We start from the raw sequence: 22179 nt of genomic DNA on the forward strand, positions 1-22179 counted from the left end.
AATTCTAAAATGTAAACACAACTACCATACAGGCATAGCACGCGCGCACACACGTAGAGAGAAAACAGATTGGTTGTTTCATCCTGGTAGTTTTATTTGGTTGGTGGAGTAAATCGTATCGTAAGTATATCCAGATGGCACAGGGGTTCTTTTTTTTGTCCGTCGTTACTTTTCGTTATCAGTCGACCGTGAATGTCCATTATAGCCTCATGTGGAAGTCTTGTCACATTTTCGTAGACTAAAATGAAAAGTAATTTGTGTTTGTCATAGTTTTTCAGGGCATCTCGTTATCATTAGTGTTAGTCTGGGGAAAAATAGGTGATTTGAGTATTTTGTCTCATTGCTGATAAAATGAACACTCCGCTTTACAATGTGAGCTCTTTCTGCACGCCCCACAGGGTCTCGGCGCTGTTGATCAGCTGCTTCTCTTCCTCGGGCTTCAGGGTCATGTGGATGACGTCGGTCAGACCACTGTTGCCCAGCACGCATGGCACACTGAGGAACACCTCGTCTTTCACACCGTGCATCCCCTGAGAGGGAGGGAAGAAGAGAGAGTGATTAGGGATGGATCACAAGTGGAGTGGCGGTGGGTGTAATATTAGTGTGTGTCTCAAGTCCATACATCTGTGGCCTTGATCTGTTTGACTATGGTTGGTCCAAATAAAGCTATCAGATATGTCTGTATTTATGTATAAAGAAGAGCCAACTTAATCCTTACATCTTCAGTCATAACACACATTAGGTATACAGTGTAGCAAATAGTTTTCTTGAATAACATTAATAGAAATACTTTATTTGTGAGCGCTGACTGTCTTTTTCAGTCAAGTTGAGTTCGCCTACCGCTATGCTACAACAACCAAAGATCCGTCTATCTTCTTTCAACCCTCTTAGACCTAAAGGTTTTTGGCCCGTTTGTTAATACATTATACCATCTGCTCTACTGTATTCTTCCCCTGATTGGAACCACCAGGAGTGTTATGGATTCAGCACACTCTTAGCTACGAGTAGTATGGTAGTATCTAAATTAGTGCACTCCCTGTAAGTCACCCTGGATAATATATATATATATATTTTTTTCATATAAAATGAAAAATTTAAATGTTTGGCATCAAGGCACATGTAGAGCATGGCAGATGGACTTCTTACCTTGACCAGGGTGGACACGGGGTGAACTTTGTGGAGGTTCTTCAGGATGCTCTCAACCAGGTCAGCGACAGACATGCCGATAGCCCAGGAGGTGTAACCCTTCAGCTTGATGACCTCATAGGCACTATATGACAGAGAGAGACACGAGGAGAGGAGTTTGTAACACATTTAAACTGTAATTTCGTAGGAAAAGTGCATAGTTTTTCCTATTGTGAATGCTAAGAACTACTACAGGAAAATACATTTAGAAAACAGCAGGGACAAATGCCCTTGAAACTAGTTATAAAGTGGGTTGTGAATCACTTTTATTAACTTGTAATTAATAGTTATACCTTTACAGTCTGCAGCGTTGCATATCAACAACTTAACTGTTTTAGACCTAGATGCCAGGTGCAGTAAACACGTAACACAATGGCGTAGTCAGTACTTACTGTGCTACTTCCAGCATGTTTCTGGCTCTTAGCCTAGGGTCAAATTCCATCCTCATTCCTCCAAGCTCTATTGGATTTGATTGGGAGTGAAGTAATTTATTCTCTACTTCTATTATTGTGTTATTTATTGATTCATTTGGAGTCAAACTCTAAGGACCAGTTTCCAATTAGGCCTAATCCTGGACTAAGAATCTATTTTTTGGTGTGGAAGGGGGGGTATCTATCGGAACTTGTCCAATAAGAAATGGTAATTTTCCTTTTTAAAACGACCCTCGACAGATGTACACTATATATGCACAAGTATGTGGACATCCCTTCAAATTAGTGGATTTGGCTATTTCAGCCACACCTGTTGATGACAAAAATCGAGCACACAGCCAGCCATGCAATCGCCATAGGGGATTCTGCCCTGGTCAACTGTAAGTGCTGTTATTGTGAAGTGAAAACATCTAGGAGCAACAACGGCTCAGCTGCGACGTGGTAGGCCACACAAGCTCACAGAATGGGACCGATGAGTGCTGAAGCACGTAGCGTGTAGAAATTGTGTGTCCTCGGTTGCAACACTGACTACCCAGTTCCAAACTGCCTCTGGAAGCAACGTCAACACAAGCACTGTTCGTCGGGAGCTTCATAAAATGGCTATCCATGGCCAGGCTTGTGTGTGGCTGCTCAAGATCACCATGCGCGCAATGCCAAGCGTCGGCTGGAGTGGTGTAAAGCTCGCCACCATTGGACTCTGGAGCAGTGGAATCACATTCTCTGGAGGGATGAATCACCCTTCACCATCTAGCAGTCCGACGGGTTTGGCGGATGCCAGGAGAACGCTACCTGCCCCAATGCATAGTGCCAACTGTACAGTTTGGTGGAGGATGAATAATGGTCTGGAGCTGTTTTTCATGGCTCTGGTTAGGCCCCTTAGTTCCAGTGAAGGGAAATCTTAACGCTACAGCATACGATGACATTCTAGAGGATTCTGTGCTTCCAACTTTCTGGCAACAGTTTGAGGAAGGCCTTTTCCTGTTTCACCATGACAATGCCCCCGTGCACAAAGCAAGGTCCGTACAGAAATGGTTTGTCGAGATCGGTGTGGAAGGACTTGACTGGGCGGCACAGAGCCCTGACTTAGACTGCGACCCTGGGCTAATCATCCAACATCTGCTGCCCGACCTCACTAATGCTCTTGTGGCTTAATGGAAGCAAGTCCCCGCAGCAATGTTCCAACATCTTGTGGAAAGCCTTCCCAGAAGAGTTGAAGCTATCATAGCAGCAAACGGGGCACCAACTTCATATTAATGCCCATGATTTTGGATTGAGATGTTTGACGAGCAGGTGTCCACATACGTTTGGTAGTGTAGTTGGAACAGATAGCGATGTGTGTTTATAAGACTCACCCATCGACCACCATCTTGTGGAGATGCTTCCAGTCCTCCTTGTCTGCGTCTGTGCCCATGTGTGGGTTTAGGCCCTTCAGGGAAACACCAGCAACGTTCACGCCACTCCATACGGGCACTGGGAGTAAGAGAAGAGACAGGTATCCAGTCATTTACCTTTCTGTCATAGACCAATGTCCATGAAGGGTTTCCACAATATGGTATGGACAGAGAGACAGTTCCGGAGTGGATTTGAAGCCATAGCCAACATACCACTGGAGTCTCCGTGCTCTCCAATGATCCAGCCGTGGCAACTGGAGGGGTGAAGGTGCAGCTTCTCGCCCATAAGGTGGCGGAAACGACCGGAGTCCAGGTTGGTGCCGGAACCGATGACGCGGTGACGGGGGAAACCGCTCAGCTTCCAGGCCACGTAGGTCAGGATGTCAACTGGGATAGGCAGAGGAGAGAAAGGAGAAGGGGGGGTTACAAATGTTATCACAATTTGAGTTAAGAAAACAAACCCTAACCATAACCATACCCCTTAAATTACATTTTCATATGTATAAATGTTCACTATATAGCCAGCGTTGACTTTGCTGATTGGAGTATGGACCGTAGTTGTCAGGAAAAAGACCATGCAGTTGTTCCTGATAATGTAACCTGGCCCTGGAGAGCTACGGAGTGAGCAGGCCAGCACTAACATCTTATTCAAACCTGTCAATGACTTCGCACAATACTAGAGTAATGATCAAGTCACTGGATCATGTTTAACCAAATGACTCCCTCCATCCCTCCCTCCTGCCCTCTTGTACCGGGGTTGGAGACGACCAGCAGGATAGCATTGGGGCTGTACTTGACGATCTGGGGGATGATGAACTTGAAGATGTTGACGTTGCGCTGCACCAGGTTCAGACGACTCTCGCCCTCCTGCTGACGAGCACCGGCGGTGACCACCACCACCTTGGAGTGGGCGGTTGTACTGTAGTCTGGAGTGGGGGAGGACACACACACACACACAATGTAACCAGGGTTCGATTATATAACAGTGGGCAACTCAAGGTAAAGATGCACATTAAACACACACAAATACAACCTAGGGTTCCGAGCACCCACACAACAAATCAGTGTGTGTGTGTGTGTGCACAACTTGTTTGTGCATATGTGTGTTTGTTTGTGTCTTTGTGAGTGCACACAACTCGTTTGTGCGTGTGTGTGTGTGTGCGTGTGTTAGTGTGTATGACTCACCCTTATCGCCCACGATCTTGTGGGTCTTGCAGAAGAGGCTGCCATGCTGCAGGTCCATGACCTCACCCTTCAGCTTTTCCTCCATCACGTCAATCAGGCACAGCTCATCGCACAGGTCCTGGGTCAACACAAGGCTTGTTAGGGTTCAGGAATATAATCCATATAGAAAAGGATATGGATATGATTAAGAGGCCGGTTTCCCGGACACGAGATGAAGGCTAAATCTTAGCCTAAAAGCAATTTCACCATAGAAACTGCTTGTTAGTCCCGGACAAGGCTTAATCTGTGTCTGGGGAAACTAGCTCTATAAATCCACTCCATTTTACCACTACATTTAATAAAATAGAATATACTGTACATTTCAGACATGAAGTGCAATGCTGTATGCTAACCCCCCCATGTCATGAAAGATCCTTATAACCTGTCCTTGTGGCAAAAACGATGTGGGTAAAATGAAGCCCAAATTAAAAGTAAGAATCTCGGAGCATCGTAGCACCATTAGGTGCAAAAACTCGACGTATCCAGTTGCGGCCTACTTTTTGGAAGCGAACCACTCTATTTCGTCCCTACGTTATATTGGCATCGAACACGTCACCCTTTCTCGGGGGTGACCGTGACAATTTATTGTTAAAACGAGAGGCTGCCTGGATCTTTCATTTAAAGACCCTTGCTCCCTTCGGTCTCAACGTAGACTTCAACGTGATTTTGCTATTCATTGTAAATGTTTGTAGGCCTATGTAGCCAAATTGTATCTGTGATCGTATGCTATCCATTCATGTTTTTTACATGTTCTATTTATATCTGTAAATTAACCAATGATCTCAAGCCACACCCGGCCATGATTACAGACACCTGTGTGTCCTTTGAAACTATATAAACTAGGGACCTGCAGGGTTTGTCGTTATACCCTGATGAAGACAGCTTGTCTGTCGAAAATGTTGGTTATTAGGTTATTAAATTATTGCATCAGAGCTCCTAGTGTGTGCGGCTCTCCTTTTCTTGTTCAAGTTATCTAGCTGTGGCCATCTGGCTAGTATCAACAAGGGTTTTCTACAAAATAGCAACAACAGCGCAGATAGCTTTGAATCTAGACCACGAGCAATATGAACCGAAATGCATTGCCAAACAATGCTGCCACATTCTGGTTTGAAGTATTTTAGCAAGTCTGAGTGGCTGACGACTTCCAAGGTCTTTGCTGTGAGAAAACAAAAGAGATTGACTGCTGACACTGTCCAGAGGTGCGTAAGTACTGTCGGCATGCAAACGTTTAACAGTCCCCAAGGGTGTGTCTGACCTTTTTAAAGTTGGTGGAGTTGGTGCCTCTTGGGTAATCCAGGCAGATGTTAGAGGGCCTTTTTACTGAAGAATGTGTTTGTTTGTTTTATATGATTTTATTTTGTTTTCATATTTTGTGTAATTTAATTCTATAGATATTTATAGAGTAATTGTTGTTTATTGATGTGTTCATGCAGGGCTCATCTGCAAAAGACACCGTGGTCTCAGTGACTTGCTGGCTGAATAACAACAAAAAATCTCCCCCATCCCCAATTCAGTTATTACTGATATCTACGTAGCACATTGATGTGAATCACACTGCTGCTCTCTCGTTTAGAAATGTATGCCTTGAGTATTGTGGTTGTTGTGGATGACTGTACACAATTGTATATTTTGTATTTTAACCCAATAATGGTTGTATTGAATAAGTTTAAGCTGCCTGTCAATCATTGTTTTTGCAACCCATGGACAGCCAGTGAAAAATGTGCTCTGGCAATAGCTGCATAGTGCGGATCCTAGCCTATGGTATTAAAGCTTGAGGGAGTTCCTCCCTTCTAAACTTCTCTGTGATATTGTGCTCCATACTGTCAAAAACGAGTTTACTTTAAGAAGACCACGAGTGGAGCTTTAATTGCTCAATCTAATTTTGGAAAATATGTCCATAGACCTAACGTAACATGCTCAAACACCTTTGAAAGACTTAAACAACTGCAAATTATCGAGATATCAAAGTGTCACCAACAAAAATGTAAACATTTGCCTGTAGCAAATGCAGCATATGACATCAATACATTTTTATGTGCAAATCGGTAGTTCTTAAAGCATGCCATTCCATGAGAGCAGCATTAATTTTTCAACTTTAAGCAATGAGCCCAATCAGTCCTCCATGACAAAAAAAATTAACAGAGTAGGCTAATAAGTCCTTAGCTGACAGAACTTCACTCTATGGAAGTCAGATCTTAGTTCTTAATTGTTGGCTTATGGAAAATGTATATTTCAGATTTTTTTAGATGTAAAAATATAGCCTAATCATATTATTATCTGTAGTAGAAAGCAATGGGTTAAAATAAGGCTCCATAACCAACCCATAAATTAATATGCAACATCCATTTATGGCCAGCTATGTTAACTCTAACACTGATTTATCTTGCAATATATGTCGTTCAATTGGTAATATTCATTTTTGTATTTTTCTAATGCCTCGTAAGGGAAAGTAATCTAAAAGTAATCCGATTTCGTTACTGAATTTGTGTAATCCAAAAGGTACGTTACTGATCAAAATTTGGGACACTAGTAACTGTAACGGATTACATTTAGAAAGTAACATACCCAACCCTGATCACACCTTACCCCCTCCATCCATCCCTCCATCGGTCTTACCTTGAGCAGGACGCTGACTGCGGAGGCCATGCCAACCATGCCGACGCCAACCACTGTCACCTTGTTTCGGGAGCCAACGGGCTCACCAGCCAAGACATGGGTGATCAGCTTCTCCTTGGTGGTCATCTGAGAGACATAAAGAGGAAGAGAGAGGGTCAGTCTGATCCCCTCAGCTTTCCTTCAGTACATCCTCTCAGAGCAAGAAACAGCACTGTGCTCTGGTACCTACTTTTCTCTACTGCTAATACGAATAACTGCTAATACAACTCTCAAAACAATTTCTTCATTGGTATAATGTATATCACTCCACGCCTCTACACCATGCTAGCTAATGTGTGGTGAGCATTCTGGCACAAAATGGTTGCGTGCATCATCATGGTGGTGGATAAGGTGAGTTTCCCCCTTACTATGCAAAGCAGTTTCAGTACCTCAGTTCGTAGAAAGACACTATAGAAATCCAATATATTATTATTAGATGATCACAAAGCTGTGAAACCTATTGTTATTCTTAGGTTGTTTTCTTTTTATTGACATGGTCAAATAACTCAAGTGTAGATTGTTAACTTTTTTCAAAAAAAATTCTAAGCTGAAGCATTACAGATTTCGCAACATCAATTTTAAGTTAATTTCCGATTTGAGCTGACATATGCAGCTTTTATCATGAATGCAGTCTCCGCTAAAGCGTGAATATTGCCTTTACATTTCATTTACACAGCTTCTAAGGAAATATAAAGTTGAAGTCTGACATTTACATACACTTAGGTTGGAGTCATTAAAACGCGTTATTCAACCACTCCACACATTTCTTGTTAACAAACTATAGTTTTGGCAAGTCGGTTAGGACATCTACTTTGTGCATGAAACAAGTAATTTTTCCAACAATTGTTTACAGACAGATTATTTCGCTTATAATTCACTGTATCCCAATTCCAGTGGGTCAGAAGTTGACATATACTAAGTTGACTGTGCCATTAAACAGCTTGGAAAATTCCAGAAAATTATGTCATGGCTTTAGAAGCTTCTGATAGGCCAATTGACATAATTTAAGTCAATTCAAGGCGTACCTGTGGATGTATTTCAAGGCCTATCTTCAAACTCAGTGCCTCTTTGCTTTACATCATGGGAAAATCTAAAGAAATCAGCCAAGACCTCAGAAAACAAATTGTATACCTCAACAAGTCTGGTTCATCCTTGGGAGCAATTTCCAAACACTTGAAGGTACCACGTTCATCTGTACAAACAATAGTACACAAGTATAAACACCATGGGACCACGCAGCTGTCATACCGCTCAGGAAGGAACGTACTTTGGTGAGAAAAGTGCGAATCAATCCCAGAATAACAGCAAAGGACCTTGTGAAGATGCTGAGAAAACAGGTACAAAAGTATCTATATCCATAGTAAAACGAGTCCTATATCGACATAACGTGAAAGGCCGCTAAGCAAGGAAGAAGCCACTGCTCCAAACCGCCATAAAAAAGCCAGACTACGGTTTGCAACTGCACATGGGGACAAAGACTGTACTTTTTGGAGAAATTACTTCTGGTCTGATGAGAAAAAAAAAATTGAGCTGTTTGGCCATAATGACCATCGTTATGTTTGGAGGAAAAAGGGGGAGGCTTCCAAGCCGAAGAACACCATCCCAACCATGAAGCACGGGGGTGGCAGCATCATGTTGTGGGGGTGCTTTGCTGCAGGAGGGACTGGTGCACTTCACAAATAGATGGCATCATGAGGGAAGAAAATGAGGGACATATTGAAGCAACATCTCAAAACATCAGTCAGGAAGTTAAAGCTTGGTCGCAAATGGGTGTTCCAAATGGACAATGACCCCAAGTATACTTCCAAAGGACAACAAAGTCAAGGTTGGAGTGGCTGGAGTGTTTGCGGACATATTCAATCTCTCCCTAACCCAGTCTGCTGTCCCCACATGCTTCAAAATGTCCACCATTGTTCCTGTACCCAAGAAAGCAAAGGTAACCGATCTAAATGACTATCTCCCATAGCATTCACTTCTGTCATCATGAAGTGCTTTGAGAGATTAGTCAAGGATCATATCACCTCTATCTTACCTGACACCCTAGACCCACTTCAATTTGCTTATCGTCCCAATAGATCCACAGACAATGCAATCGCCATCGCACTGCACACTGCCATATCCCATCTGGACAAGAGGAATACCTATGTAAGAATGCTGTTCATTGACTATAGCTCAGCATTCAACACCATAGTACCCTCCAAGCTCATCATTAAGCTTAAGCTGAACCCCGCCCTGTGCGACTGGGTTCTGGACTTCCTGACAGGCTGCCCCCATGTGGTGAAGGTATGAAACAACACCTCTACTTTGCTGATCCTAAACACTTGGGCCCCACAAGGATGCGTGCTCAGCCCCCTCCTGCACTCCCCGTTCACCCATGACTGAGTGGCCACGCAAACCTCCAACTCAATCATCAAGTTAGCAAACGTCACAACAGTAGTAGGCCTGATTGCCAACAATGACGAGACAGCCTACAGGGAGGAGGTGAGGAGGTGAGGAGAATGAGAGGTTTCTCAACCAATGTCAACAAAACAAAGGAGCTGACCGTGGACTTCAGGAAACAGCAGAAGGAGCAGCCCCCTATACACATTGATGTACTGTTCTCTGGACGGTTTGGCGATGAATGGCGATAAATTCAAACGGCACGCCAATGATTGGTAGTGTAACCAATGGGTTCCATAAGTGTGCTTTTGGGGAGGTGATTTGACACCCCTGGCAGCTGCGGCAATAGTCTTCCACGGCCCGCCTCATCCTGGGCGGCGAACTGTTCCCGGGTCTTCTCCATTCCCAGGAGCGCCCCCAACAAATGAGTGTGGGCCAGCTGAAGAACAGTTCCAACGTCAGTACGACACCACGCCAGTACGACACCTGACACAACACGTTATTTATTATTTGGAAATGGGGGTATCGGAAAACGGAAAATGAAACTGAAATATGACGGACAGGCTGAGCTGCCTGAGTTTAGTCCCGGTGATCGTGTACTTGCTCTTCTGCCTCTTGTAAGTTCACCTTTTCAGGCAAAATACTGTGGTCCTTTCACTGTGTTGCGTAAAGTGTCAGATTTGAACTATCTTATTGAAACCCCTAGTCATAGGAAGTCCTCTAAATTATGCCATGTGAACTTGTTAAAATCTTATCACTCCCGTGATCTAAGCACAGTTGAAGGCACTCCAGCGGTGAGSTCAGCGTTAACTGCTGCTCCAGTCACTGCATCTTATGGCTTTAATTTGGTGGAGGGGGAGAAGAGGAGGAAGTTAAAGTTTCGGATGAGGTCTTACAAGGTCGGTTGAAAAACTCCCAGACTTTGCAAAACWTTGGGGTTTTMGTAGACCATTTAGACTCTGAGAAACGTGATGAATTGGTAGCTCTTYTTAGAAACTACRCTGTTTTGTTTTCTGACACTCCATCACCATAATATCATTGCTGATGCTCTGTCCCGTGCTCCTTTAACCTAGCTTGTACCTTTTCTCTGTTGACCCCTACGGGCTGTCTGTGCCTCTTTCCTCTTAAATTGCTCCCCAGGTACCAGGGCTGCCGAGTTTGAGGGGCGGACAGTCGGCTGGGGGACACGGGGCTACTGCTAGGAGCCGGGATTGTTTTTTTTTTGTTTATTTGTTTTTGGGGAAATTTGAATTATTTTGAATATGTTGGAGGAAGTTGGGTTGAGGGTCACAACACATCAGCTGTCTGTGACCAGGTGAAAAAACCTTTCCAAGCCAAACCTTCATATCTAACCGCTACGCACAGCCTACATCATATTAGCTAAAGTCATAAGTAGTCAACATAGCTACTAAAACTCACGCATTAGTAAACCTGCTACAATCTGTTGTTCTGCCCCTGAGCAAGGCACTGTTCCCCGGGCGCCTAAGACGTGGATGTCGATTATGGCAGCCCCCTATTACTTCTCTGATTCAGAGGGGTTGGGTTAAATGCGGAAGACACATTTCAGTTGAAGGCATTCAGTTGTACAACTGACTAGGTATCCCCCTTTCCTTTATTTACAATCATGCAGTACAGTGTACTGTCAGCGAGCAGTTTAGCAGTTACACCGGCGGGCCCTGGTGGCAAAAAGTTAATTACACAAAGCTTACCTTGACTTAGAAGAGCTACAGTGTTGGATAGGCATAGCCAGCTAGTTAAAATACCATCCCTTTCTGTTTTAGCCGGGTGTTTGAATACACTAAACTAGCTAGCTGTATTAGCTAGCTTCTCCTTCATTTTTAAAGAAATTAATTTGTTCAAAACTGTTCAACTATTATCTATCTCTCGCTTTGATTGAACTACTCACCACATTTTATACACTGCAGTGCTAGATAGCTGTAGCTTATGCTTTTCATCCTCTGATCCTTTGATTGGATGGACAACATGTCAACTCATGCTGCAAGATCTCTGATCGGTTGGATGACCTCTTCCGGAAGATGTCATAATTACTGTGTAAGTCTATGGAAGTGGGTGAGAACCATGAGAACCAAAATTCCTTATATTAAGCAGTGATTTTCTTGTTTTTTAAATTTACGGATAGACGGGCACACTTCAACACTCGGACATCAGTTACAAACTAAGCGTTTGTTTAGTGAGTCTGCCAAATCGGAGGCATTAGGGATGACCAGGGATGTTCTCTTGATAAGTGTGTGAATTAGACAATTTTCCTGTCCTGCTAAGTATTCAAAATATAACTAGTACTTTCGGGTGTCAGGGAAAATGTAAGGAGTAAAAAGTATAATATTTTCTTTAGTAATGTAGTGAAGTAAAAGTTGTCAAGAATATAAGTAGTAAAGTATAGATACCCCAACAAACTACTTAAGTAGTACTTTAAAGTATTTTTACTTAAGTACTTTCCACCAGTGGTCTGTTCTGGACTTGGGGATTGTGAAGAGACCTCTGGTGGCATGTCTTGTGGGGTATGCATGGGTGTCTGAGCTGTTTGCTAGTAGTTTAAAAAGACAGCTTGGTGCATTCAGCTTGTCAACACTTTTTACAAAAATAAGTAGTGATGAAGTCAGTCTCTCCTCCACTTTGAGTCATGAGAGATTGACTTGCATGTCATTAATGTTAGCTCCCTGTGTACATTTACTGGCCAGCCGTGCTGCCCAGCTCTGAGCCAATTGTAATTTTCATTAGTCTCTCTTTGTGGCAGCTGAACAGTAGTCCAGGTGTGACAAAACTAGGGCCTTTATCACCTTGTTGATAGTGTTGTTAAAAAGGTAGAGCAGCGCTTTATTATGGACAGACTTCTCCCCATCTTAGCTACTGTTGTATCAATATGTTTTGACCATGACAGTTTACAATCCAGGGTTACTCCAAGCAGTTTAGTCACCTCAACTTACTCAATTTCCAACTTATTCATTACAAGATTTAGTTGAGGTTTAGGGTTTAGTGAATGATTTGTCCCAAATAAGATCAAAAGCAGCACTGAATATCAAAAACAGCCCCCACAATATTTTTGTCAATTTCTCTCAGCCAATCATCAGTCATTTGTGTAAGTGCTGTGCTTGTTGAATGTACTTCCCTATGAGCTTGCTGAAAGTCTGATGTCTGTTTACTGTAAAATAGCATTGTATCTGGTAAAACACAATTTTTTCCAAAAGTTTACTAAGGGTAACAGGCTGATTGGTCGGCTGTTTGAGCTGGTGAGGTGGACTTTACTATTCTTAGGTAGGGGAATGACTTTTGCTTCCCTCCAGGCCTGAGGAGACACACTCTCGTAGGCTTAAATTGAAGATGTGGCAAATAGGAGTGGCAGGCGATCTTGTTTGTGTCAAGAACTGCAATGCTGCTAGGTTTATTTCCCACCTCCATGCTTTACGGTGGGAAATAAACATGCGGAGATCATCCATTAACCCACACCATGTCTCTCAAAGACATGGCGGTTGGAACCAAAAATCTCCAATTTGGACTCCAGACCAAAAGGACACATTTCCACCAGTCTAATTTCCATTGCATGTGTTTCTTGGCCCAAGCAAGTCTCTTCTTCTTATTGGTGTCCTTTAGTAGTGGTTTCTTTGCAGCAATGTGACCATGAAGGCCTGATTCATGCAGTCTCCTCTGAACAGTTGATGTTGATGTCTGTTACTTGAACTCTGAAGCATTTATTTGGGCTGCAATTACTGAGGCTGGTAACTCTAATGAACTTATCCTCTGCAGCAGAGGTAACTCTAGCTCTTCCTTTCCTGTGGCAATCCTCATGAGAGCCAGTTTCATCATAGCGCTTGATGGTTTTTGCAACTGCACTTGAAGAAACATTCAAGTTTCTCTTTGCTTATTTGAGCTCTTCTTGCCATAAGAAGAGCTCTTCTTGGTCTTTTGCCAATTATGGCTATCCTCTGTATACCACACCTACCTTGTCACAACACAACTGATTGGCTCAAACACATTAAGAAGGAAAGACATTCCACAAATGTACTTTTAAGAAGGCACACCGGTTAATTGAAATGCATTCCAGGTGACTACCTCATAAAGCTGGTTAAGAGAATGCCAAGAGTGTGCAAAGTTGTCATCAAGGCAAAGGGAGGCTATTTGAAGAATCTCAAATATAAAATATATTTTACACTTTTTTTTGGTTACTACATGATTCCATATGTTATTTCATAGTTTTGATGTCTTCACTATTATTCTTCAATGTAGAAAATAGTAAAAAAATAAATAAATACTTGAATAATGAGTAGGTGTTCAAAAATGTTTGACCGGTAGTGTATATATTTATTTTGTATTATTAGTCCTTCGTTTCTGTCAGCTACTATGCACTGGATATTGTCAGCTTTAAAAAATAAATAAAGCATGAGCTTTATCTTTTCTATGCAGTTATCCTCCCCACATTGTTTAGTAACAAGGCATTTTCAACTCAATGACTTTTCTTTTATCATATTCAAATCCTATTTAAAATGTCTTGGTTGCTAACAGTAAGTTATTTTGCCCAACTCTGCAGGCCATCATCCAATCCTTATCTTCTGTTCGACCGACAGCGACGCTGGGTCTCCATAGCGATGCTTATCTATCTCCCACCCTCTGCCTGGACCTGTTTCTGGTTGCCATGGCTCACTATTATGGAGTGGCGATTGCATCATGGGCGCTATTTATTCTTCCTGGTTCGGGGAGAATGAGGGTAAGTGCTAGTTGGGGCCTGTTACCATCACATCACCTTGATGACTTAGCTACTCCAGCATTGTGTGAATATGGACACAGGCATGTACAGATCTTAATTATCACGGAAAACATTCCTGCGCAAAAGGAAATTCACATTTCGATACATTCAAGGAAAAAACACACAGTTCTCTTTCTCTCCATGCGGGGGCAGTCGAATCATTCAGACCAGTGCCAGCTATCAAAATCATATTCCCTCGCTCGCTCAAAGGCTGAGCACACAGCTCGCGTGTATAATGTTGAGTCATCCGCATACATAGACACACTGGCTTTACTCAAAGCCAGTGGCATGTCGTTAGTAAATATTGAAAAAAGGAAGGGACCTATAAAGGGACCTCTTTATAACATGGAAATGCCCACTACAATAGAAGCTTTATAAAAGAGTAACTACATGGTGCCATTTAGCTATTAATTGGTGCAATTTGGAAAAACAATACTTTCAAAATGATGGGCATTAAGATAAGTTCCTGTTTCTACATTGCTTAGTGTTGCACAAAGTGATGATGTCGATATATAACATTGCCCATTGGGGAAGAGGTGTATCCAGTAGTAAAAAGAATACTTAGCGCTTTAATAACTGAAAGTGATACTGTACGAGAGAGAAAGAAAGTGGACAAGAGAGTGAAAGAAAAGGAGAGAGGGGGGGAAGAGAGAAGAGAGGGAATGGGGTATCCATGTGCTGACACCAAACTTCACCATCAGTCTAAGTTCAAATCTTGGAGCCATCACACCTGTTACCATACTATTAATTCACTACTCGTCAATGAGCCGGGGGTATTCACGTTTGATCTTCTACCGGTGAAGGACCGTTGCGCGATGACATTATCATATATCGCGGTTCAGTATACTGTGACATTCACTTTACTTGAAAACGAGAGTGTGTCCCAAATGGCACCCTATTTCCTACATAGTGCACTACTTTTGACGAGGGCCCATATGGCTCTTGTCAAAAGTAGTTCACTATGTAGAAAATAGGGTACCATTTGGGACATGCTCATAGCCACTGTCGCCCGCACGTGGCTGGTAACGAGCACTTGAAAACCCAACCAACATGCCAGCGAGCACTCAGCGAGCTCCAATTGGTGTCAAGTGTCACAGCAGATGTTCACAGTAGGTCATTCATGTGCTCTGACCCTCAAGGCCCATGGGTTTGAATAGTCGTGTTATAGGTCATATGTCACCCATATGGTAAGAAGGCCAAAAAGATTATTAAGGACCTTAGCCACCCGAGTCACAGCCTGTTCACTCCACTACCATCTAGAAGGCAGAGACAGTACAGGTGCATCAAAGCTGGGACCAAGAGACTGATAAACAGCTTCTATCCCCAGGCCATCAGACTGTTAAACAGCCACCACTAGACGGCCTCCGCCCAGTACCCTGCCCTCTGCCCAGTACCCTACAGTCGTGGCCAAAAGTTGAGAATAACACAAATATTAATTTTCACAAAGTCTGCTGCCTCAGTTTGTATGATGGCAATTTGTATATACTCCAGATTGTTATGAAGAGTGATCAGATGAATTACAATTAATTGCAAAGTCCCTCCTTGCCATGCAAATTACCTGAATCCCCAATAAACATTTCCACTGCATTTCAGCCCTGCCACAAAAGGACCATCTGACATCATGTCAGTGATTCTCTAGGTGTGAGTGTTGATGAGGCTGGAGATCACTCTGTCATGCTGATTTGAGTTTGAATAACAGACTGGAAGCTTCAAAAGAAGGGTGGTGCTTGGAATCATTGTTCTTCCTCTGTCAGCCATGGTTACCTTCAAGGAAACATGTGCCGTCATCATTGCTTTGCACAAAAAGGGCTTCACAGGTAAGGATATTGCTGCCAGTAAGATTGCACCTAAATCAACCATTTATCGGATCATCAAGAACTTCAAGGAAAGCGGTTGAATTGTTGTGAAGAAGGCTTCAGGGTGCCCAAGAAAGTCCAGCAAGCGCCAGGACCGTCTCCTAAAGTTGATTCAGCTGCGGGATCGGGGCACCACCAGTACAGAGCTTGCTCAGGAATGGCAGCAGGCAGGTGTGAGTGCATCTGCACTCACAGCGAGGCAAAGACTTTTGGAGGATGGCCTGGTGTCAAGAAGGGCAGCAAAGAAGCCACTTCTCTCCAGGAAAAACATCAGGGACAGACTGATATTCTGCAAAAGGTACAGGGATTGGACTGCTGAGGACTGGGGTAAAGTCATTTTCTCTGATGAATCCCCTTTCCGATTGTTTGGGGCATCCGGAAAAAAGCTTGTCCGGAGAAGACAAGGTGAGGGCTACCATCAGTCCTGTGTCATGCCAACAGTAAGGCATCCTGAGACCATTCATGTGTGGGGTTGCTTCTCAGCCAAGGGAGTGGGCTCACTCACAATTTTGCCTAAGAACACACCCATGAATACAAAATGGTACCAACACATCCTCCGAGAGCAACTTTTCCCAACCATCCAGGAACAGTTTGGTGACGAACAATGCCTTTTCCAGCATGATGGAGCACCTTGCCATAAGGCAAAAGTGATAACTAATTGGCTCGGTGAACAAAACATCGATATTTTGTGTCCATGGCCAGGAAACTCCCCAGACCTTAATCCCATTGAGAACTTGTGGTCAATCCTCAAGAGGCGGGTGGACAAACAAAAACCCAAATTCTATCAATCTCCAAGCATTGATTATGCAAGAATGGGCTGCCATCAGTCAGTATGTGGCCCAGAAGTTAATTGACAGCATGCCAGGGCGGATTGCAGAGGTCTTGAAAAAGAAGGGTCAACACTGCAAATATTGACTCTTTGCATCAACTTCATGTAATTGTCAATAAAAGCCTTTGACACTTGTGAAATGCTTGTAATTATACTTCAGTATTCCATAGTAACATCTGACAAAAATATCTAAAGACACTGAAGCAGCAAACTTGGTGGAAATTAATATTTGTGTCATTCTCAAAACCTTTGGCCACGACTGTGCTCTGCCACTTAGTCACTGTCACTAGCCGGCTACCACCGGGTACTCTACCCTGCACCTTAGGGATTTAACACTGGTCACTAATAAGTTTGACATATTATTTATCCACATCAAGTAACTCTACTACTGTACTAAATGTTTGATTTTAATAAAATTGGTGTTATTGTGTGCTTATTTGACATTTACTGCATTGATTGATAGGAACTAGGAACATAAGATTGTCGCTGCACCTGCGATAACACCTGCTAAGTGTGTATGCGACAAATAACGTGTTTACGAACTCGTCTTCAGGCAGTGCCAGTCTTTAAGGAGTGGGGTAGTCCCACTCCCTTTGCTCTCTATCCAATAAACACAGAAAAATACAGAGTAGATAGGAGAGAAAAAGTGTTAGAGAACTGTGTCAGATTAAAACCCATGCTCACAATGGTAGTACACCGTACAGTACATGTTATCCAGAGGCAGCGGCTTAGAACACTGAACCACCCCTGGCCAGAGTGTGCCAGTTCTGACTCAGTCCGACGGTCGTCGGACTATCTGTTGCTCCAAACATCTGTGTCAAAGTCTTACCTATCTGCCAGCCTCTAATTTGTGTTTCTGCTGTGTGTCATAAAAGACACCTGACAAGACTGTGTGACACCGCTTGTTGTTGACATGAAAGCAATGAGAGACTGGCCCAGTTCAAATAGTCTTCATATCATTCCTATAAAATCATGTTAGATCAGCTACTTTTGTAAGGATTTGGGAGGAAAGAAGGAAGAATGCATTTGAGCATATTCGAACAGTGCCAACATTTTTAGCCTGGTCCCAAATCTGTTTGTGCTCTTGCTAAATCCATTGTTAATTGTTCAAGCCAAACATGACAATGAATGAGTAACAAGGAGGTGGCATGATAGCACTCAGGCTACTGAGTCTTAAACTCTGTAGATATTTCCTGTGTAATCATAATGTTGCCATATAAATGCACAGTCAGTAATGTCAAGTGATCACAGGTCTTCCAAGAAGGTACTAGTTGTTCAATAGTGGGCTATTATCCCAAAGGAAAAAAGCACTGTATGCCATCAATGTAAATATGGTTCAGCCTCCCCCCCATAGAGGTGACGATTAGGGTGCAGGATAATCATTGGCACGAGCCACTTGGGCATGGATGCGAGAGTTCTTTAAAAGGATACATTCCACGGCTACCATTATTTAATTACCCGAGTAAAGCTATAAAACAATGTATGTTGGCATAAACTCAGTGCAGAACTATGATTTAAGCATACGCACATCAAACCAAGTGGTCTTGTGCAGGAAAGCTAATGAACTAACATTACCAAGATGCATAGCAACACAGATGGGCATGGCTCTTGGCACAATCTAGTCCTTTTTTTATTGTCTGAAAACATATAGCAAGCTCTTCATATCTGTCAGTTTGTGGCAGTCCCATATGAAATAAAACAATTTAGCAAATTAGTAATATATATAATTTGTCAACTTCAGTGGATAAGTGGAAATGTACAGAGCTTAGAAATATTGGCAAAATAAACTGGATAATAATTAAGACCTTCCATAATAAGGACATGTTGTACTATTAGACAGTAGCCTAGTTGGCAATTTCACAAATGTATCCTTTGATCAATAACCAGCCTATTTACTATTAGGTCTAGGGCCTATTACTAGTCTTATTCAAAATGTTTAGCATAAGCAATTAAAATGCTTAATACAGCAACAGGCTGCATACAGATTGAGGTAGAGCGGTAGACTATTCAGAGCGAGATACATTTCCTCTAGGTTACCATAATTACCACTATTACTGTACATCTAACCTTTTCGCTGGTTATAACCAGACTGTAGTTGCCCAAATGAACCACCGTAAAGAAAAATCACAAAAGTCTGGCAAACACGCAGTGCGCTGTATCAAGAGCCTCATGTTCTCATACTCTTTCCACATTCAAAGACTTGCACAACTGGAGGAAATGTGTATGCCTGCTTTTACAACAATTTGTGATAATCTAGTTTTCGATCATCTGCTTCCTGGAAACCAATCACTGAAAAAGCTAAAGAAACTGCTAGCTAATTGGTACATGTGATACACCCCTCTCTGTGAGCGCAAGGCATCTCCATCACTTAACATTGTAGCAATAAGTAAGCAGAGTATACTTCTCAAGTTCAAGTCCACCTAGTCAACCTCAAGTCACCGTACACCTATCAGCTGTAAAACATGACCATTGATCATGCCCTTATGAAACTTTTATATTTCACTTCATAAACCAACTACTGCAGGCCATTATTCCCAGAATTTCACCAAAACGCATAACATCTTGTCTGATGTTTTCCCATTAGGCCTACTTGATCACAAAATCCGATGTCTCACCTTGAAGGTTTAGTTTCGTGAAAGTAATGTGGAAACAACACTGAAATGCGAGTTGGAATGTCTTTGGCTGGCCTCTTCCCTGGCTGGATGCAGCTTTTCTGTGGCACTGGCGTGTGTGGGGGAGGTTCCTGGTATTTAAGCAGCAGAGAGGTGCACGGTAGACGCTGCGTGATTACATGACACACTGGGAGGGTCCCCGGTGTCCCGTGTTAAATGTCATGTCCATGCTGAGCGAATGTGCTATGGGATGGAGAAGCCACTCACTGTGGCACAAGGAACGGGGCGGGGTCAGCTGTGGGCAGGCTCGCCAACGACTAGCACACAGCTCAGACACCAATGCATACTGTACATGCCACTAAGGGTCTCTTCACAGTCCCCAAGTCCAGAACGGACTCTGGAAAACGCACAGTACTACACAGTGACATGACTACATGGAACACTATTCCACATCAAGTAACTCATGCAAGCAGTAAAATCAGATAAAAAAACTGGTAAAACTACACCTTATAGAACAATGCGGACTGTGAGGAGACACACACACACAAACATCCATATGCACACACAAACGCATACATCAGGACACACAGTCCACACACATAAATGTAAGTTGGTATTACAAATGTTGTATTTTACATATGTGGTGGTGTAATGTTATATCAACCGTTTTATTTAATTATAATTTTTACCTTAATTTGTTTGGAACCCAAGAAGAGCATATACTGGGAAAGAAGGCAGCAGCTAATGGGGATCCTTAATAAATAAATACAAATTGTAGGCACTAACTCCGCCATACTTAGTTGGACAAAGCCTATGTGGAAATGAATGATGTTTTTGGATAAACACAGACCATACAACTACTGACCACAGCTGCTGACTACAACTACTGACCACTACCACAAAATTAGGTAGAACAAAAGATAAGATCTGTTAATCCATGTGGTCGTGTGGTTAAGGTCAGTCATTGTGATCAGTAGTTCAGTAAATTTAGAACCAGAAACAGATATAGCCCTTGGTTCTCTCCAGACCTGACTGCCCTTAACCACCACAAAAACATCCTATGGCGTTCTGCATTAGCATCGAACAGCCCCCGTGATATGCAACTTTTCAGGGAAGCTAGAAACCAATATACAGAGGCAGTTAGAAAGCCAAGGCTAGCTTTTTCAAGCAGAAATTTGCTTCCTGCAACACAAACTCAAAAAAGTTCTGGGACACTGTAAAGTCCATGGGGAATAAGAACACCTCCTCCCAGCTGCCCACTGCACTGAAGATAGGAAACACTGTCACCACCGATAAATCCACTATAATTGAGAATTTCAATAAGCATTTTTCTACGGCTGGCCATGCTTTCCACCTGGCTACCCCTACCCCGGTCAACAGTACTGCACCCCCCACAGCAACTCGCCCAAGCCTTCCCCATTTCTCCTTCTCCCAAATCCAGTCAGCTGATGTTCTGAAAGAGCTGCAAAATCTGGACCCCTACAAATCAGCCGGGCTAGACAATCTGGACCCTTTCTTTCTAAAATGATCTGCCAAAATTGTTGCCACCCCTATTACTAGCCTGCTCAACCTCTCTTTCGTGTCGTCTGAGATTCCCAAAAATTGGAAAGCAGCTGCGGTCATCCCCCTCTTCAAAGGTGGGGACACTCTTGACCCAAACTGCTACAGACCTATATCTATCCTACCCTGCCTTTCTAAGGTCTTTGAAAGCCAAGTCATCAAACAGATTACCGACCATTTCGAATCCCCACCATACCTTCTCCGCTATGTAATCTGGTTTCAGAGCTGGTCATGGGTGCACCTCAGCCACGCTCAAGGTCCTAAACGATATCTTAACCGCCATCGATGAGAAACAATACTGTGCAGCTGTATTCATTGACCTGGCCAAGGCTTTCTACTCTGTCAATCACCACATCCTCATCGGCAGACTCGACAGCCTTGGTTTCTCAAATGATTGCCTCGCCTGGTTCACCAACTACTTRTCTGATAGAGTTCAGTGTGTCAAATCGGAGGGTCTGTTGTCCGGGCCTCTGGCAGTCTCTATGGGGGTGCCACAGGGTTCAATTCTTGGACCGACTCTCTTCTCTGTATACATCAATGATGTCGCTCTTGCTGCTGGTGAGTCTCTGATCAACCTCTACGCAGACAACACCATTCTGTATACTTCTGGCCCTTCTTTGGACACTGTGTTAACAACCCTCCAGGCGAGCTTCAATGCCATACAACTCTCCTTCCGTGGCCTCCAATTGCTCTTAAATACAAGTAAAACTAAATGCATGCTCTTCAACCGATCGCTGCCCGCCTGTCCAACATCACTACCCTGGACGGCTCTGACTTAGAATATGTGGACAACTACAAATACCTAGGTGTCTGGTTAGACTGTAAACTSTCCTTCCAGACTCACATCAAACATCTCCAATCCAAAGTTAAATCTAGAATTGGCTTCCTATTCCGCAACAAAGCATCCTTCACTCATGCTGCCAAACATACCCTRYTAAAACTGACCATCCTACCYATCCTCGACTTCGGCGATGTCATTTACAAAATAGCCTCCAATACCCTACTCAATAAATTGGATGCAGTCTATCACAGTGCCATCCGTTTTGTCACCAAAGCCCCATATACTACCCACCACTGCGACCTGTACGCTCTCGTTGGCTGGCCCTCGCTTCATACTCGTCGCCAAACCCACTGGCTCCAGGTCATCTACAAGACCCTGTTAGGTAAAGTCCCCCCTTATCTCAGCTCACTGGTCACCATAGCAGCACCCGCATGTAGCACGCGCTCCAGCAGGTATATCTCTCGTCACCCCCAAAACCAATTCTTCCTTTGGCCGCCTCTCCTTCCAGTTCTCTGCT

The 22179-nt window shown here is 43.2% G+C and overlaps 1 protein-coding gene across 1 annotated transcript; it reads right to left on the bottom strand.

The window, feature by feature from the left end:
- Window positions 1–69: 69 nt before the first annotated feature.
- Window positions 70–19445, bottom strand: ldha (lactate dehydrogenase A4). Its single transcript, XM_023984700.1, has 8 exons — window positions 19325–19445; window positions 6848–6973; window positions 4193–4310; window positions 3760–3933; window positions 3221–3394; window positions 2969–3086; window positions 1147–1270; window positions 70–530 (listed from the first exon to the last, which is right to left on the bottom strand). The coding sequence occupies exons 2-8, from the start codon at window positions 6971–6973 to the stop codon at window positions 366–368; spliced, it is 999 nt and encodes a 332-aa protein (XP_023840468.1). The 5' UTR covers window positions 19325–19445; the 3' UTR covers window positions 70–365.
- Between the last annotated feature and the right edge of the window lie 2734 nt (window positions 19446–22179).

This window comes from Salvelinus sp. IW2-2015, linkage group LG4q.1:29, assembly GCF_002910315.2.
Source record: "Salvelinus sp. IW2-2015 linkage group LG4q.1:29, ASM291031v2, whole genome shotgun sequence".
NCBI lineage: Eukaryota > Metazoa > Chordata > Actinopteri > Salmoniformes > Salmonidae > Salvelinus > Salvelinus sp. IW2-2015.

Bases quoted from the DNA above. Each gene is read 5' to 3' on its own strand.
- ldha (XM_023984700.1), bottom strand. From the start codon at position 6,973: ATGACCACCAAGGAGAAGCTGATCACCCATGTCTTGGCTGGTGAGCCC. The intron at 3,934-4,192 runs GTGAGTCATACA...CCCCCACTCCAG, and splicing joins CAAGATCGTGGGCGATAAGG to ACTACAGTACAACCGCCCAC. The intron at 3,087-3,220 runs GTATGTTGGCTA...TCTTACTCCCAG, and splicing joins AGAGCACGGAGACTCCAGTG to TGCCCGTATGGAGTGGCGTG.